At 43.4% G+C, this 19648-nt stretch overlaps 1 protein-coding gene and 1 long non-coding RNA gene across 3 annotated transcripts in view; both read right to left on the bottom strand.

The window, feature by feature from the left end:
* Positions 1 to 3760: 3760 nt before the first annotated feature.
* Positions 3761 to 4686, bottom strand: LOC109449061 (ferritin light chain). The gene is given in 4 exon segments (XM_074333952.1): positions 3761 to 4097; positions 4099 to 4297; positions 4300 to 4464; positions 4617 to 4686. Coding segments are annotated over 4 exon segments (702 nt in total). The 3' UTR covers positions 3761 to 3829.
* A 98-nt stretch (positions 4687 to 4784) lies between these two features.
* Positions 4785 to 19648, bottom strand: part of LOC141571693 (uncharacterized) — a 29754-nt gene continuing 14890 nt past the window's right edge. For both annotated transcript variants that reach the window (XR_012496710.1, XR_012496709.1), the window contains exon 3: positions 4785 to 4867. This is a non-coding gene — a long non-coding RNA (uncharacterized LOC141571693). The remainder of the gene's footprint in view (positions 4868 to 19648) is intronic.

The following is a 19648-nucleotide window of genomic DNA, read 5'->3' as shown; positions in this document are numbered from 1 at the left end:
TCGTTTCCTAGGTTCCTATGTCTGTGATTATTATCCCTCCTCTCTAACTAGATTGTAATCTTCTCCAGTTCAGGGACTATATCTCCTTTCCTCTTGTACTCCTAGTTCAATGAATGATTTTTGGAGTCAGTAATACCTGTTGGAGGAAAGCACATGTAAGTGAGATAAAATATATTTCTGAGCTACACATTGTGTTGGAAGGTGTCTTTGTAGCAGGTCATTGCAGAAGGATGTTTAAGACCATGAATTGAAGTCTGTCAGCTGCCCACGAAAGCTTAAATGGTGAAACCATCACTAATTAATGGGAAAAGAGAGGTGCTACCTTACCAGTCAGGAACCCTGCAATTTAAGCCCCGATGATTCCAGGCAGAGCCAGTCCTGAGTATCATGGATTGCTGCCCTTAAAACTAGCATCTCAAGTCATATATAATACCTTTTCTGGGCAAGAGTCCCATCTGCTTAATCTCTGCTAAATGAGTGTATATTAGATCTGACTGCTGAAAAACACCAAGTTAAATTGGTTAAAAATAAATCAACATGATGCCCATAATTGGTTTAATTTATCTTTCAGCAATCCCACACATTACCTATTTATTTGCTGTAATGAACATGCCATTCAGCTAAAATAAGATTAACTGCTTAAACCATGGCATTGTAGGCAGGAAACTTTAATGCCGCTTTGTGTTTTATGGTAAGGTAGGTTCAGCAGTTACACTATATGGCTGTTGTTGTTCCTTCCTCTGTAATCAAGATGGTTTTACTTAGGATTAGCATTCCCCAGCCGATTCTCCCAATGGAACATTTGAAGCAGCAAATTTATACGTCTAGGTTACAACCTGGCAGCAACAACAACATTCAGAATCAAACCTGTTGGCCTCGTCAGCACTCAAATGGCACTGCTCTTTGTGAAGCCCCCTCTGCTCTAATAGTGATAGAAATGTCATCTGCCATGCAGACTGTGGAGGAAAGATGGAAGGGGGCTTGGCCATGCATCTGGAAAAGAGCACTGAATGACTCAGGCGGGATCAGAATTCAGAGAATTAACCCAAGTTCCCCCAGGTGAGTGAACATTTGCCTGTTCTCTGTGTCAAAGTCAAATCCCACTTCAGAGGAGCTTTCTGGGCTATTCCAGCCCCACTCATTCTCTTTATTTTTTTTTGAACTTTTAATTACAGTTATAGTTCTCCCTACGTTACTCAAGGCTGATTATGACTTACATGATTTATACCATTGTTCTATATGGGCTCATGCTGTCTCTTCAATTAGACTGCAAGCTCTCAGAAGTCAGGGACTAACATCTACGTGGCCCTGGGCCCATAAGAAGGGCTCAATAATTGCTCCTTGACTGAAGGAAATACCTTTGTGTGATATAACTCATTATAACCCTGCCTGGATGGTCTGGAGTGGGGAAAGTCAGCCTCAGCTGAGCCTGTAAGGAGCCCGTAATCCTTATAATTCCTTCTTTCCTATGGAGCAAAATCCATTTTTGTGGTTTGTGAAAGGGAGTCAGCATGGTGACCAACAGATTTATCCATCCATTTGTTGACTTAATCAATAAATATTTTTGTGAGCACCTACTGTGTGCCAAATCTCACTTTTCAGAACTCTAAGAACCAAGAAAGTTCTTGTTGCCCATTTTTGACAGAAATGGGGAAAATGTTTAAAAGAACTAGGGAAAAAAAAATGCCTTCTCACATACTCCCCTTCAACCCCAACTTTTGACCAGAAGCACACTTTGGTAGAGCTTCCTTTCCTCATGTGTTTATTCACCACTTCTTTCCATTCTCTCCTCTCCTCCTACTTATCGCTGATAAAAGGAACTGCACCTCCGCTGCCTCCCTGGCTCTGATAATAACAGGCTATTGAATTTTCCTGTGTGAAACTGGTTTGCTCAGGTCTCTGCTGCGCAGGCTGCAGTTGCTAGTTGGATGGGTTCCAGGTGTGTTCCTCTGGATAGGATTTAGTGTGTGTCAGGATTCCTCAGTGGTCGGGAAGAGGGTGGGGAGGGAAGAGGAAGATTAAGTTGGTTCCGCCCTCTCTGCCTAAGCAATTAGATGAATTATTTAATGAATTATAACCAAGGAGTCCTGCCTTGGATCTACCCCCATCCCTAGCCTAGTACTTGTTGACCACGTTTTGACCCCTCAAGAGAAAAGTCAGAGTCTCAATTGCCCATGGGATGATCTGAGGCTGGTTGGGGCAGCTGCCATCTGAGCTGTACCTTTTGGGAAACTTGAGGTCACTTTCTTGACAGCTGTGACTCCAACAGTGATGCACCCTATTCCCTTGGTTCCTTCATTTTTCTGCTAGAAATAGGGGATATGCTAGAATGACAGACTGTTAGAACCGAGAGGCACCTTAACCATCCTTTATTTCAGGCCTCCTCATTTCTTAGGCATGGAAATTACAACTGGTCAGAGTGTTTTACCCAAGCAGACAGAGGGTAGTGGCACAGCCACGGCAGCGACCCAGGTCCCCTCCCAGACTAGAGCTCTCTGATACGCCATGCCATCTCTCACCATTCTCTCTGCATCACTGTTTCCATTCCTCCCTTTACTGCCTCAATCTATTCTCCGTTGACTGACTCATCTTACTGTTTTTCTTCCTCTTACAATTTCAAAAGCAAAAACTACCAGTGTAAGAAGGAAGACAGCAAACAGAACAAAACTGGTTTCCTCAACATTCTTGTAAACAGCTTTGATTTGTCCACTGTTTGCTGATAAACATTTCTTAACTATCAATCTCCTTATGCATTCATTCGATTGAATTTACTGTGGACTCCTAGAAGTTTATTAAGTCTATTTCTAACAAAAGAGCATGTTATTTAACTTCTTTCTTTCTTTTTTCTTAGTTCAGACTTGTTTTGATTACACCTGACAGAAACCCAACTCCAACTAGCTTAAGCATAAAAGAAGATTGATTGGATTACATAGCTGGGAAGTCTGGGAATTGATCTAGCTTCTGGTTTGACTAAACTTGGGAACTCAAAGGTTGCCATAGGCAGCCCCCACCCACTTGTCAATGTTGTCTTTATTCTTTTCTACTGCAGGCAGGTATTCTCTATGTAGTGAAAAAAGAAAAAAAAAGTGGCTGCTGGCAGGCCCCATTCACATACCTCAGAAAAGCAAGACCCTATTTCCTCAAGCTCCACATAGAAAAAGGCTTTAATTGGCCTAGGCCCGGGCACATGCCCATTTCTGGACCAATCACTGTGCCTAAGAGGATGAGGTACTGTGATTGGCTGGGCCTAAGGAGCTCTGCTTGGCTGCTCCTCCCACTACACAATCACAGAGTGGCAGGGGAACAGTTCCTTAAGAAAAGAAACACGTTTGGAAGACAAAATTGGTAGATTGCTACTTCAATGTCCATATTAGTAAAATAATAATGTCCTATAATGCATTTAGCTTTTAGTTTTACAAATAAGAAACATTGTACAAATAGAGAGATAAACATGCATTCTCTGATAGTTTAAAAATTGAAATATACTTAAAGATAATAATAAAAAGAAGGGCTCCAACAGTCTTCTATGTTTTAAGCTTTGTGCTGTGCTAAGTAGTTTGCAAACATTATCTCATTTAATCCCAACAACAATCTTATATGCTAAATAAATTAAGTGCGGTTTTTTAGCTCCATTTTCTGGCTGAGAAAACTGATACTTAGAGAAAAAGGTTAGGCATACCTAGAATCACACAATAAGAACAAATCTGCATGACTCCAAAGCCCATACTTTAAGCAATACTCTGAAGCTGTGAAGGAAATATACTCTATTAACTCAAGATCTTTATTATTTTTAAATTTATTTTTGCTGCGAAAAGCTTTATTGTTTCAACTAGTTACATGGCGTGGGAGAGGGCTCCGGGGTGGTTAGAAGGCTCCCTAGTCGTTTCAGGGAGAGGCTCAGGCCCATCGCCAAGGGCATGCAGAGGGGCCCCTCAAAGGCCTCTGGGCTCCGAAGGCTCCTATAGTCATGCTTGAGGGCAGGCCTTTCAGGGCCAAGCCCGGCCCGGGGGCTGGCCAGCCTGTGGTTAGTCCGGTGGTCGCCCATCTTCTGGATGAGTTTCACCTCTTCATCCAGGAAGTGGTTCTCCCCGAACTCAGAGATGGGAGTCTGCGCCGGCAGCACCCAGGGCCTGCGGTTCCAAAAGAGCCTGGTTCAGGTTCTTCTCCACGACGGCTTCCATGGCACCCTGTTTTACTCCCCTCACCTTGGGGAGGCTTCTGCAGGTCCTGAAGAGGGTGCGACCGCCAGGCTGGTTTTGCATCTGCAAGAGACGTTCGGCGCCCTTGTGCTTCTCCCCTCGCGGAAGAAGTGGCTCACGCCCTCCAGAGCCACGTCGTCAGGGTGGAAACAGACGCCCAGAGAGAGGTAGGTGTAGGCGGCCCGCAGGTGCAGGTGGATCAGGCGCTTGACTGCGGCCTCCACGTCGGTGGAATAATTCTGACGAACCTGGGAGCTCGTGGTTGCTCAGTAATAAGGAGTGAAGCTCAAAACGCGGTGTTGGCTGGTCTGGGAGGCCATGAATGGGTGAGTTGGTTCCCAAGGTTGAGTGGAAAAGGGGTTGGAGGGTGGTCAGAGGCTGGAAGAAGGGGGGTCCCTGGGTCTGTTCCGTCCAAACACTGTTGAAGCAAGAGACAGATCGGGGGACCGCGGAAGGCACTACTCAAGGTCTCTTTTAATAGATTCATTTTGAAAATGAGTGTCAGTGGGGTATCAGTCAGGTTCCCCACGGGAAACAAAACTCACCACAGATCGTTCAAGGAGGAGACTTTAATAAATAGATTACCTCCAGAGGTATGACAGGCTGAAGGAAACGAACGAGGCACGCAGGGTGTGGCACGAGCAGGAAGCCGTTATTTCCCGCTCGGGCTGGAGGGGAAAGGGGAGAAAAGAGTGGTATTGGAACCTGGTGAGAGCTGCAGTGTGAAAGAGGGGCCACCTGAGGGGAGTCCTACATGTATGTGGCACATCACAGCTAACTGAGCAGGGAGGGAGGAGAAGAAAGCCTGACCCCTGTCTCCTACCGCCCTCTCACCAGAAGGGGTCAGTGTCCTTGGTCACAGAGCAGGGCTGGGAAGGATGGAGAACGGAGCTGGGAGGCACTGCTTTGGGAGAAGAATGGTGGTTACTTCATCACAAGCCATTGTGGGTGAGACGGATTTTACCCAGCCTTTTGAGTCAAGATGTAGTCAGGAGCCACTCGGAAAATTCTCCACCAAACCTCAGGTTCCTAGCACCAGAGGACATTTTTTTTTTAAAGGAAGATGTGTCTCTAGCCTAGAGGAGGTAAAGAAGTGTCACAGGCCTTCTCTTAGAGCCTGTGTTCACCTCCATAACATGTCGTCATTATGCCCCAAGTATTCACAGACAGAGTAGGTAATCCTTGAGTCAAAAGTGACAACCCATGAGTAAGTCCTGGGGACGTAATGTACAGCATGATGACTGTAGTTAGTTATGCTATATAATTTATTTCAAAGTTGCTAAGAGAGTAGATCTTAAAAGTTCTCATCACAAGAAAAAATTTGTAATTATGTGTGGAGATGGATCTTAACTAGACTTATTGTGGTGATCATTTCACAATACATACAACTATCGAATCATTATATTTTATACCTGAAAACTAATATAACATTATATGTCAATTATATCTCAATTAAAAAAAACAACAAAAAATGACAACCCAACTGCCTGCCACTCTAGCTTCACCCTTTTTGATTCTTGAGAGCTTTCTTCTTTAAAATGCACATATCCCTCAAAAGAGTTACAGCTTAATTTAGAAGTGATAGCTTATTGGAGAACATACCCAAAACTGAATTCCTGATTTCTCAGTAAATGGGTACCAATGCCCACACAATTGCTCAAACTAGAAACACAGCCTTTCCCCTATGTTCCTTATGCAGTCCATCGCCCTTTCTTGTCAGTTTTTCCTCCAACATGTAATTCGAGTCTATCCACTCTTCCCTTCCACTGCCACCACCCTAGCCCAAGCCACCCTCATAGCTCATTTACAATAGCCTGCTATGAACTCCCTCAGCACGCTGTACCACCCCATTGCTGGGTACTGTAATTGCTGTTTACTCAACCACCCCCTCCCTCATGAGCTCAGGGCCTGGTGTGTTGCATAGATGACTGCATCTGAGTGACACTATTTCCTAAGCCAGTGCTGGAGACAGGAGGTTGTGAATTCTATTTAATATGCTCAACAAGAATATTCTTTCCCTGGGTTTGGCCACTGGATACTAAAAAACAACAACCCCAAAACGCCAATATATTTTGAAAGATAACATGGCCTGAAATGAATCCTAATCAGTTTAGACCGTGAAAATAAGAGTTGATTTAAAATAAAGAAACATTTCTAAGCTTCACTTATCAAAGTATCTTCAGAGCTTTTTCATCATGTTGAAATCCCTGATGAAGCACACTGCAAAGGGTTTAAGAGACAATTCTGGATAAATTAAGCAACTAGGATACTATTAAGTCACATTCTTGGGAGCAGCCCACACGGTGAAAATCCCTTTTAGCTTTTTGGACTTCAGGGTCAAGTCCAGTGAGGAGGGAAAGCTACCTCACATCTGGATGCCTTGGGGGCTAGCTAGGCAGTGTCTGAATCTTTTCATTCCTCATCCTTGTTCCTCCAGCCCCCTGCCTTTCTCCAGTGTAGTGTATGGGTGCATTTCTCCCAGCTGATGAATTAACTTTTCGGAGCTTTTTATCTTTTCTCTTCTGTTCATTCAGCATTTCTGCAGTTTAACTGGGAACAGGTTGACTTTACAGTATAATATCCAGGATGCTTGTTCTTCAAATCTTACTTGGTTTTTCTTCCATTCTGTCTCTTCTTGCTTCCCTCATCTTCCATTATATTTCCTTCATCCTTCCTCAGAAACATCTCCTCGCTTTCTAAAATCAGTCTCTTAGAGCTAGAAAGGACTCAAGAGACTCTCCAGCATCTGGATTAATAGCCCCTGAGGGGAAACTGAGTTCCAGGAGTTGAAATTATTTGTCCACAGCCATTGGAAACCAAGTCTTTGACTCATGGCCCCAAATTCTTTTTACCCTGTGATGCTGTCTTGCTTCTCTACGAAAACAGTAAGGAGAAAGAAGATGCCAGTGCTTGCAGGAAAAAGTTGTTCTTTTATTTGGCAAAAGTAATAATATTACACATGCATTTGTGCTTTCAACACATTAGTTTCCTGAGGTAAAGAGCTAAACCCATGTAATAAGAGAAATCCCCAATAAATTAGAAACTAAAATTACTTTGAGTATAAGTTTATTATTAGATTTATGATTTGTTTCTCCAGATAATTAGTCAACTGCCCAATATTTCTTAAGCACAAGCTCTGATAACGTCTTTAATACCACATTGGGGGCCCTTAGCCCTGGACGAATTCAAGAGACTTAAAACTCTCTTGTGTGCTTCCCCTGTTTCTTTGCGTTTCTTCCGTATTCTCAGATGTTTGAAAGGTACCCATTCAAGTGTCTCTTCATTTACTTGCACATAAAAATTAAAGTTGAAAGAAAAATGAAATATCCAATAGATTGCCCTTGCACTTCCAATTCTTTCTTCAAATACAGCTTGAGAACATAGGACACGTGGCTCATAGAGGTAGACAAAGACTAATGGAAGAGTAATTGCTCATAGCATAAAGGGTTTGTAGACATCCAGACTGCCCTCTTGGTACCCTGCCGAAAAACCAGTGTACACAAATGGAAAGTATCCGCCAAGCATTCCATGAGAGACGCCTGAGGACCACGTGGTCAGCCCAAACCCCTCACTTTGTTTAGCTCCTGCGTGGAGCTCACAAACTGACCCCACCTGCTTCTCCCAGGCTCATCGCTGACCACTTGCCACTCGTTTGCTGTGCTCCAGCCCAGCTATTTTCCATTCTGTTCCTCAACTTCTACCTGCTATTCCCTGCTTGAAGACCCTGTCTCACCTGTTCCCTTGACCTAGGATGCACTCCCTTCTCAGGACTGGCTCCTCATTCCAAGGGAAGCCTTTCTGAGGCACTTTACCTGAAGAAGGCCCTCACCTCTATCCACACAGCCTCCAACCCAGCATCCTATTTGATCCCCCCATGGCACCTACCGTGATCTGAAATTATTGAGTTAATTGTTTACTGTTTGTTTTCTGTGCGTATCTCCTCCCCCAAGAAGCTAAGCTCTGTAAGAATTTGTTTGCTTGTCTTGTTTACCAAACATATCCCCAGCATCTCAGACAGCACCTGGCATGTTGTAGGTGCTGAATAAATACGTGTTTAATATATGAGTTAACAAACAAAACAAGCTGGAGGACTGCGGATTACTGTCCAAGTAGCAGTGGGCTGTGCAATTACAACATCACCTGGATTCGGAATTGCCTGCCAGGAAGGAAGCCTCCAAGAATATCACTGGGCAGTAAGACACGTAGACTCATCGGCTCAAGGTAATTGCTTCTAATTGGAACTTGTCCTAAATCTGGGCGGCACTCTGACCATCCCTTGTAATGTTTTCCGTCACACATCAGTCTAAATGCCTCAATGAGGGAATGCCCAAGCAGTACTGAGAGTTGTGATACCTATTAATGTAGGTACTGGGGACACAGAAATGAGGAAGTCTCTATCCCTTTCCTAAAGGATCTGGTAGTCTAGTGCAGGGAAGACATAGGAGGATTTATTTTTCATAAATTATCCAGACCACAGGATTTTCGCTGGCACATGAAGCAGTCTCAGCAGCGTTGTTCTACCATAGAAGATGTTGAAATGGTTTCTGAATCCTTCACCTTTTGAAGCTTCCCCTAAAGTGTCCACTGTTTCAAAACCAATAATAGTGTTTTTTAAAACCTACCTATTACTGAGTTCATGGTATGTGCTTGACCCCGTCCTGGGCAGTTTTTACATTGTTTTTCTCCTAAGGTAGTTCTGATTACATTATACTCATTTTTACATATGATCATACTGAGACTCAGGAAAATTCAGTAACTCGATCAAGGTCACACAACTAGTAAGTGAAAGCAAAGAATCAAGTCTGAGTGTTTCTCACGTCAGAGCCCATGTTCCTTGCAAAGGACTCTTGTTTCAAATATTCCAGGACTCAGTTTCTCCATTTTTGACCTTCAATGGATCTTTTTCTAACTTCCTTTCTGTACTCATGTCAGAGAACGTATTACACACACCAGGTAGAAACCCTGTGGACCCAGGCAGGCTCCCTTACAAAGGGTGCAACCCAATAGCACAGTGGTCTGATAGAACCATTAGGTGAGGTGGTAGGAGCTCTAAGGACGTCTGACTCAGGGCAAAAATAACAGGAAACAATAACTCAGATGTGATTGACACAAGGTCCTAATGGGCTTAGCTTCTGCTTCCCCTTTTGTAACTGCGGAGACCTTCTGGGTGACGCCATTTACCCCCAGGTCTGTTCAGCTTCCTCTCATCTCTTGCCTTAACATAGGTATTTTTCAGTCCCTAACGTTCACCTAAAGAGCATTCATTGATGAAAAGCAGCCCTGTCTTCCAAGGGGTGTGACTTCTCCAATGAATGGGCAGCAAAGAGAACTGGTTTCCCGCTGGAACCAAACTCTTCCTCCATCTTGGGGAAGCAGTTCCGCTCTTCCCAGCCACTGTAGATACGGTTTTCATATTGTTTTTCTTTCAGATATTACTACTTGGAAAATTGTGGTGTTCTTCATGCTCCTTAAGTCTTGTAAATATTATGATTCAACATGTCACATGCCCCCATGAACTTCCCCTTCATAAACTCTAGGCTGTCAGGCAGAAACTAGGCAGGGAGGCTGGAGATGGCAGGAACGAAAATCATCACTCCCTCCCTTCCTCCACATACCATCTAGCCAATGGCAGGGCACTGCTGGAAAAGTAGAAGTATGAGGGAGGGAAACTTTGAAGATAATCATTACTCTGCTGAGGGGATAAAATTGACTTTCTTTAAAATCACTTCTTTGGAATATCAGGCAAATACTTTTCAACCTCTGGAGTTTGAAATGGTTTTGTAGGTATGTGTGACAACTGACTTTAAAAAAACAAAGGCTTTTGGAAGAGAGAGGTCTCTAGCTGCTCTCCTCTCTAAATATGATTTATACGAAGGCATATGCCCATGGGATAAGGAGTGGGATGAGAAATTAGGGAAATAGTGGAAATTCAAAAGAGGAATTGGGAGAAAGATAGGAGAGAGAGAGAGTCCGAAACAAAAGACACCTGTGTTTCAAGTGTTCTGCTCCCTCTTCCTTTTCATTAGCACAAGTGATGGGTTTCCAATCAACTTAAGCTCTTCTTGGGAGCTGGTTGTGGCCTGAGGCACAGGCTGCCTCTCAGAGGAGAGCTTGGCAGGAGCAGCGGCAGAAGACAGACAGGCTCTGACATGTGAGCTGTCGGGTGATGTCAACAACAGCTGACCTGTCATCAGACCTTAGGAAGAAAACCGATGGGAATCTTGTTTCCGAGCATCCAGTACCTGGCTAGCTCCCTGCTACGTGCTTGGAAACAGATTGACTAACAGAATGGAGTGATTTTGTAATCTGTCATAGTACCATACACCACAGATCCACAGACTTTGACCCCTCACAGGTATAAACAGCTCTTTTTATCAGCAGCGTAGGTTCTCTCTCTGGGGAAGAAAAGAGGGATGGGGCCTTCTAATTACACATTCAAAGCAGATGTTTTGCTGGAGAACAAAGCAGTATATTCATTAGCAACAATCTTATAAACCAGGCTCTTTTTACTGACCAGTTAACTAATTGACAGTTAAGAATTTGCATTAATAATACACGGCAGCAGGGCATTACTTAATCTGAGAGTTTTATTAAAAGTGTAGGCAAGCTCAGCAAACCAGCTTGACTGTCAGCCTTTATGCAGGAATCCTGCTTACCAAGGACCTGACAAGGTGCCTGTAAAACAATATCACACTGATGGAAAATCGTTCTCACAGTTTGAGGTCCAGGAGTCAGCAGAGTCACTTGCTTGGTTGAGTTTTTTGTTGTGGTTCCCTCTGTGACACATCTGAACAAGGAAGTCATTTTGTCCGTGCTTTCTTAAAATCTTACTGGCATGGTTCACTTGTTCTGGACCAAATTATCTAGATGGTGAATTATCTGAACTCTTCCTTTCTGTGTTCCTCTCCCTTTTTTAAAGTTTCATTTTATGGGATGTAGAAAGCACTGTTTCTGAAGTCATTAGCAACGCCTTCAACAGTTGTGTACATGATGGAAGAGATGGGACATTAAAAATCCATCATATCACTGCATTTTCTAGTCTTTGCCTTTGAAACTCTATTCATTTTCCAAGACCCAACTTAAATCCTCCCTCCTCCATGACATCGCCTCTAATTTCCCTCACTGATGGAAATCAAATATTTTCCTCTCCCTCTCTCTCGCCTCTGATGAAAATTTCTTGCACTAACCTTCTCTTGTGCCCTCAGCTCACCTAGTCATAACCCCCTTAGGGCACCATCTGTCCCATCTAGGCTCTCATTCTCTCTCCCATGATCCCTTGCCTATAGCAATACTTACGCAATATTTGCTAGGTCAAATTGAATTACTCTTTATTGCTACCTCTAATCTTAGTTCGTCTGTAAATACTCTTTTGATCTCTGTTGTTTTTATAACTACCTCTAGAATCTAGTCTTTGTGGTGGGACTGTTAATACCTCTTGCACGTCTTCCTGCTTGTCTCAACCTTCTTGGAAAGGATCTTTCTAAGACAGGAATATCGTCATAAGACTCCTCTGCTTAAAATCCTTCCACAGTTTTTCATTCATTCACTCCCCAAATATTTATTTATAGAGCACACACTGTGTGTTACGCACTGTGTTGGAAGCTGGGACTTCAGCAGCGAACAAAACACTCCAAAATCCTGCACTTATGGAGCTGATATTCTAGTGGGGAAAACAAACAACACATAAACAAGTAAGTATATAGTATGTCAGAGGATGAGAAGTGCTATGGGAAAAAAGAAAACAAGTGAAAAGGATGTCGAGTGAGGGAAGGGAAACCAGTGCTCTCCTGGGTTGGTCCGGAAAAACTTCTACGCAAAGGTGACAAGGTGACTCTGAGTAAGGACTGGGGGACGTGAGGGAGTGACCCGAATGAAAACCTGGAGGAAGAGCTCACCAGCAGAGGAACAACAGTGTCAGGAAGGTCCTATGGTGGGAAGGAGCATGGCGGTGGGGCTGGAACCGAGCACGGTGAGAGGTAGGAGGTGAAGGGGAGGGGAGATTGTGTCGGACTTTGTGGGCATTATAAGGACTTTGGATTTTACTCTGAGTGAGATGGGGTGTTAAGAAATTTTCATCAGAGGCGAGTTTCGATCTACCTTCAGTTTTGAAAAGATCACTCTGGCTACTGTGTTGAGTAGAATGCTGAGGAACGCTGGGTAAGGACCAAGGCAGGGAGACCTGTTCAGAGGCTAGTGCAACAATCTAACAGAGAGATGACAGTCGCCTGGTTCCAGTTGGATTGTGCACATGGTGAGAAGTGTCGGGATGCCATATTTTTTTAGAGTGGAGCCAACATGAGGACATGCTATTGGAATGGATACAAGGAAGAGGGGCTGGCAGGGAGACAGGGAGGTCGGGAGGGGGAGAGGAAGGGGGAGAGAGAGAAAAATCAAAGGTGACTACGAACTTAAAAATATTATTTGTTTTAAGCACCTGGAAGAAGAGCTTCTCCTAGGACTCTGCTTGGCCCACCTTCCAGTGTTGTCACCAGCCTCTCCCTTTCCATATTCTGTAGCTCCAGTCACACCCCGCGCCTCCGTGGTCCACACTCACATGTTCAAATCCCTCCAACTGGGCTGCAAAAGTGTGGTCATTTGTCTACCAGGTGAATTCCTGTTCCTCCTTCAAGAGTTCATCCTCTATGAGGTCTGCTTTTACACACACGCACACACACACACACACACACACACACACACTCACACACACACACACTCCTAATAGGGCACATTTTCTTGTTTCTTTGTATACCTGGTAATCTTTGATTTGATAGCAGACATTATAAATTTTTCCTTGTTGGGTAATGGATATTTTTGAATTTTCATAAATATTCTTCAACATTGCCCTGAAAGCAACAGTTAAGTTACTTGGAAATCACTTGATCCTTTTGGGTGTTGTGTTTAAGATATTTTAGAGTGAACTAGAGCAGTGTTTAGTCTAGGGCTAATAATCATTCCCCATTATTGACGCAAGACCGTTCTGAGGACTCTAACAAATGCTCCATGAATTATGAGGTTTTCTAGTCAGGCTGGTGGGGACACACTATTCTTAGACCTCCACAAGTGCCAGGTATTACTCGCTCTGATGCATGTAGATCTTTCTCCAACCTTGGGTCATTTTGTTTTTTACATGCTTGTACTGATAAATACTCTATTGAATATTTGAAGGTGATTTTCCTGTAAATCTCTGGGGTGCTCTCCCTGTGTAGCCCTTTATTCTCTGGCACTCTGTCCTATGAACTTTAACTGCCTTGGACCCCCCAGAATCTCAGCTCCATCTCCTCCATTCAGAGAGTCTAACAGGATCCACCTGGGTTCCATTTTGCTTTGCTGTGGCCTGGAAACCTCTCAAAGCAGAAAGCTGGGGCAGTCATAAAACTCACCTCACTTGCTTCCTGTCTCTCAGGGACCACTGCCCTGTTTCACACATTTAATCTGGTTCATTGTTGTTTCAGGTGGGAGGGTAAATCCCGTCCCTGTTACTCCATCATGGCTTAAAGTAGAAGCCCCGAAAGGCTCCTTTAGTTCTGCCGTGAAAAGGTTTAAAATAAAGCATTTAAAGGATCAAACTGAAATAACTTAGCTGCATGTCTGAACAAAGTCCAAAACTCTTTGAGAATACAACAAAATCCAGTGTCCAACAATGTAAAATTCACAATGTCTGGCATCTAATAAAAATTACCAAGCAAACAAAGAAGCAGGAAAATATGAACCATACTCAGGAGAAAAACCAACCAATAGAGGCAGTTCCCGAAATGACAGAAGTAATGGAATTAGCAGACAAAGAACTTAAAATATCTATTATAAATAATATGTTAGAGGATATAAAGGAAAACATGAGCATGATGAAAAGAGATATGAAAGATTTTTATTTTAAAAAGAACCAGAGAACTGGATTCTGGGATTGATGCTTCCATGCGCTGGCTGTGTGACTTTAAAGAATATCTCTCCCCTCTCTGGGCTAATAACATCCTGCTGATACTCTCTTCGTCCAGGTCTTTTCTCATCCCAGCAATTCTACATCCTAAGTATCTACATGTCTCCATCTTTACTTCCCAATTCTCTCTCCCCCATCTCCCATCCTGACAGCCAGCACACCCATCCTTTTCTCTCATGACATAGCCAGAGAGACTTTTCTGAGATGAGAAAACAAACCAGGCCTCTCTTCTGGCCTTTCACTGCCCTTGGGATAAAGTTCACCGTCCATATTGCAGACCCTTCTCAGTCTGGTCCCACTCTGCTTGTTTCCTTGGACCCCTCTGGAAACCACTTTTCCTTTTCCCCCTCATGGAACCAATCCTGCCCTTTCATGTTGGGGCTTCCTGCCTGGGACATATCGCCCAATGAATTTTTTCACTCAGTTTATTTCTGATTCTTCATTAAGTTCCCAGCTTACACACCACTTCCTCAGGGAAGGCTTTCCTGACAACTTCGTCCCCCTCTAAGCCACAGCTATGTGCTGCTCTTGCTTTCACTCTCGTGTGTCTCTGACTCAGTGGTCACAGCACTTATCTCACCGTATTGTAATTGCTTAATTGTCTCTCCCCATCCCAACTTCTGTGTGTGTTCCCCATGTATCCCAGCACCTACCCCTATGTCTAGTTCTAAAAAGCATGAATGAAAGTTTATCCTCCATAGTATATTCCAGTCTGCTCCTTCCATTCCATCCCCAGAGCCCTGCTCTAAGCCGTGCCCTATAACCCTGGACCCCGAAGTCGCCTCAGATCAGCCTCCCTGCCCGAGGGGCTCCTTCATCTAATCCACCCTGCTCACAGCAGCAAGAACCATTGTCCTCAAGCATCATTTTGATCAGATCACTCCCCGTCTTAGATGCCTATGATAGCTCCAATTGCCTCTTGAATTAAATTAAAACTGCTAATCATGGGTTTCAAGGGTCTCTACCAATTAGCTGCCTCCCTTCCCCCACACCTAATGCTGTCATCTTTTCACAGGCCCGCCAGCATGGCTTCCCCTGCTGCCCTGCCGATCTGCTCCCTATCCAACTCCGTCTCCAGCCGGCCCCTATGGCACTGTCTCCTTTCTTAACTTTCTTGTTTCTTTCTCCCAAATCATATCCCTTCCCCCACTTTAGAAACATTGCTCAATAATCATTTCCTTCATGACTGTTTCCTAAATCAACTGCATGTGGCTTTGTCCTTTCTGTCATAACCTGTTCTCGGGTGTGTAGAAGATCTGTGCTTATATGTGTGTTGTGAGCGGCCCATGCCCTGTGGCTCCTGCTCGCTTATTTTTGGTAATGCCCGCCCTTTTAGGGTCCAGCAACTCCAAGGACAGGGATGGTATCTTTTTGTCCCTTGTGACTTCCTGTGATTCTCGGGCATATTCTGGTCTTGAGGTCCTTGTTTATCTATGCAACAGTGATGGAGGGGAGACTGGAAAGTGAGAATTCCTAAAGAAAACCTGTTTTCCTTCAGGTTTCCCAGACCAGACCCCAGTCAGCCTGACAGGTGCAGGTCTGGCTGAGCAGGAGATAGTTGGTACTCAGCAGCCCCATCACGGGGGGATCTTAGCGTGGGGGTCAAGAAAGGACAAGAACAAACACGTCTGAGTGCCAGTCTGTGCCAGACACTGCTGGGAGCTTTACAGATGCTAGTTACTCTCTGCCTCCCCACCCCTGATGAATTAGGAATGATTATTCCTCCCTGACAAGTACATGAGGAGTCGGAGACGTGTGTATAATCTGCTATGGCCCTGCTCATGGCCTTCCTGACCCAGAAAACAGCTCTGTTCTCACACCGGGGAAGACGTGTTCCTGGACCAATGGAGCCACATCTAAATCTCACTCTGACAATGTTGTGTCCACACAACACACACACAACACAACAGTGTTGCCGGCCACTTTGTATCTGAGGAAGGTGCCCACCACGCCTGCCCACATGGCTCTGCTCACCTATTTGCCCGTGTAGCCCTGGTGAGACAAGACACGTCCTATGTCCTATACGTGATTACTTTTGAAGGTTTAGTCATTTTAAGAGTTTGACAAAAGCCATGGACTCTCTCTCCAGAAAAAATACATGAACATATGGCATTTACATTCAGACACTCCTCAATTCTCCCCATAGGTTTATCCAGACACGGGACCTACAGAGAAAACTACATGTTCTCCTTATGCCTTTCCTGTTTGACAGAATCCAGAACCTATTCAAGATACATGTTAAGGACTGTGTGTCAATATTATTTATGCACGTGTTTCAAATGATGTGCTGTGTGAGTCTTGAGTTATTTAACAATGCAAAGGTTGGCTTTAAAGTGGAGGCCTAAGAGAAAACCTAGGGACTGAAAACAAGTTAGAGAAAGGGCTTTTGGGGAAATAAAGGTCATGGCCCTTCCCTCTGGTCGTGCCATATTTATTTGTGGTCCTTACTGTTGGTTTCCTGATGGACTCTCATCATGATTGTAGGTAACACTATTACTCTGTTTCAGCTTAATTCTTTGAAGCGCTGTGCCAGAGTCTGCTCCATGTACAAGGGAAAGCTCCTTTCCAAACACTAAACTCGTTTTCCTGGGAAACTCTTCCCTTTGTAGTTGAGGAGAAAGGAAAAAAGAAAACACTGGAGTCTTTTGGAGGCTGTTTGCAGCTGAAGAGTGACAGCTCTCGGTGGAGAGACCGAAGGGGCTTCTTATTAGGCTACTTTTAATGGGGACACGCAGGAGGCCAGGTGTCCATGGCTTTAGAGTGTCCATGAACCCCTAATGTTGTAAGCAAAATTTGGGTGTAATATGTGTTTTATTCTGGGGGAAAAAAAAGGTCCAGAGCTTTCAGCAGGTGGTTTCTTTGCTCATGGAAGGTTAAGGTCCATTGGGTTGGTCCTGTGTTTTCTCCAGGTGTTTGAGGTCAGTAGATGACTGGTAGCAGAACCACTTGGGGAGCTTGTTAAAATTCAGATTCCGGGGCCTCACCCCCAATCTTCTGAATTAGAATCTCTAGGGGCACGACTTCCTCGGGTGATTTGGCTACATTTCTGAATTAGCTAGGAGTTTCAAATGTTTAACATCACCTGTTAGAATAAGATCCACAGTGCCAGTGTAGTGCGTACCTTTGCCTAAATAGGCCTGGGTTCAAATCCCAGCTCAGCTACTTACTAGCTATGTAACCTTGGCAAATTATGAAGCCCTCTGACCCTTACTTCCCTCATCGATAAATATGGGGCTGAATAATTTATCTGTCTTGAGATAATTTTGCCTAATACATAGTAGGAGTCCAAAAAATACTCTTTACTGTTCCTAGCTTCTCTCAAACACTGAGTATTCCCCAAGCTCTCCAGGTCCAATGTTGTGTTTTTTTTTTCTTTAAGTGCTTTATGAGGTTTTTTCCCCATAAAGATATTGTTAATAAACAAAATAGGTTAATCATTTTCTACAACGATCCACCAGCCATGTATAAAGGGGTTTTGTTAGGCCATCAAATATGCCTGAACTGTAAACTAGAAACTGAAATTTCTTTGTCTCAACTTAACAAAGTAGCAATATTTATATTCTGCAGTCTCTACCACACTGCAACTCTCTGGGGACTCATCGTGATTTTAGCAAGTGGAAGCATCAATACCAGAATTTACCAATAAGGACAAAATCTTTCACCCTTAATAGTCACATTATTGAGAATGTGTGATTTAACTGAGAATCTACTCACTAGTACAACTCCAGAAGCAAAGAGCAAAAAGGAGGAAAGAAAAAATCCTTATTTTTGTAAAACCAGTTGTAACATCTTATGTTTGGTGAGAAACCCCTCCCGACCCCCGTCACCCTCACCTCCAGGCACACACACTGGATTGTTTTAAGCAAATTCCTTCCCTCTGCTAATTTTGCAGCCCTATTCTACTATAGCTGTATGTTTCTATCATTGGAAAACCATTTACATAAATGTTAATTTTTACATACCAAAGAACATTTACAATGTAAGCAGAACACCTAAAGGAAATACAGTGCCTAAATAAAAACAGCAAACTCTTCTAATTCATTTTCACATAGAGTAACCAAAATTCTCATTTGATTAACTAAAGAATCTAAGAATTTGTCTGGTGCCTTTTTTGAGGTTATTTATTTCAGCCCCTGGTGGAAGAAGACTTGTTTGTTTGGAGCATAAGAAATGTGGCTCCGTGAAAAACATTCAAGAGGTAGAATGCAGTCATCTGCTTTCCTTAAACTTATCATCTTATCATTCTTAAATCTATTTATCAAATCTTTTTGAATAGGATAAACTCAAGTTTTGCGTTCTTTGATTGCCATCTGCTGGTGGTTCTCCACACTAGACAAAAATTCCCAGGAAGATTGCAACAACTTGACTATTGCTTGATTTAAGTAGTTCTTGCAACCCTAGAGACAACGAAATTTTAATGTCCATGATGATATCAGAGAGTCATGCCAAAGTTCCAGAGATTATGCCTCTTAGAAACAACGATATGTAGTTGTTTCCTGGGAAGATGGTTGCACAGCTACTTGGCGTTAATATGCCAGGCCAGTTGCTCATCACATAATGCAATCTATAGATGATGCATTATAGAATTGTACACTTGAAACCTATGTAGTTTTGGTAACCATTGTCACCCCAGTAAATTTTAATTTAAAAAAATGGACTTTAATTTTTAGAACAATTTTAGGCTCACAGCAAAGTTGAGTGGCGAATACAGAGACTTCCCATATACCCCTGGCCCACACATACATAGCCTACCTCACTATCAACATTTGGCACCAAAGTGGTACATTTGTTTCAATTGCTGAACCAACGTGGACACATCTTAATCATCCAAAGTCTATAGGGTACATTAGGAGTCACTCTTGGTGTTGTACGGTCTACGCATTTGGTCTACCCATTTTCACAAATGTATAATGACGTGTATCCTCCATTACGATATCATACAGAATAGTTTCACTGCCCTAAAAATTCTCTGTGCTCCATCTGTTCATCCCTCACTAACCCCAGGCAACCACCGACCTTTCTACTGTCTCCATAGTTTTGCCTTTTCCAGAATGTCGTATAATTGGAATAATACAGCCTTTCCAGATTGACTTCTTTCACTCAGTAATGTGCATCTGCGTTTCCTCTGTGTCTTTTTATTGCTTGATAGTTCATTTCTTTTTAGCACTGAATAATATTCCATTGTCTGGATGTAGCACAGTTTGTCCATTCACCTACTAAACGACCTTTTGGTTGCTTCCAAGTTTTGACAATTATGAATAAAACTGCTATAAACATTCGTTGGCGGGTTTTGTGTGAACATAAGTTTTCAACTTATCCAGATAAATACCAAGGAGTGCGATTGTTGGGTGGTATGGTAAGAGTTGTTCATTTTTAAGAGGACTAAGTGGGCAGCACTGGCTATGACATCTATAACAAGAGTACTTAACATTTAGTCCTTGGGCCCCTGATGGGCTTCAGGAATCCCATTCAAGTCACACACAAACGGTTGGGTAATGTGCATTTTTCTGGGGAG

Source organism: Rhinolophus sinicus, linkage group LG05, assembly GCF_036562045.2.
Source record: "Rhinolophus sinicus isolate RSC01 linkage group LG05, ASM3656204v1, whole genome shotgun sequence".
Lineage (NCBI taxonomy): Eukaryota > Metazoa > Chordata > Mammalia > Chiroptera > Rhinolophidae > Rhinolophus > Rhinolophus sinicus.
The sequence above is the reverse complement of the archived record's forward strand: the minus strand, read 5'-3'. Positions and strand labels throughout refer to the sequence as shown.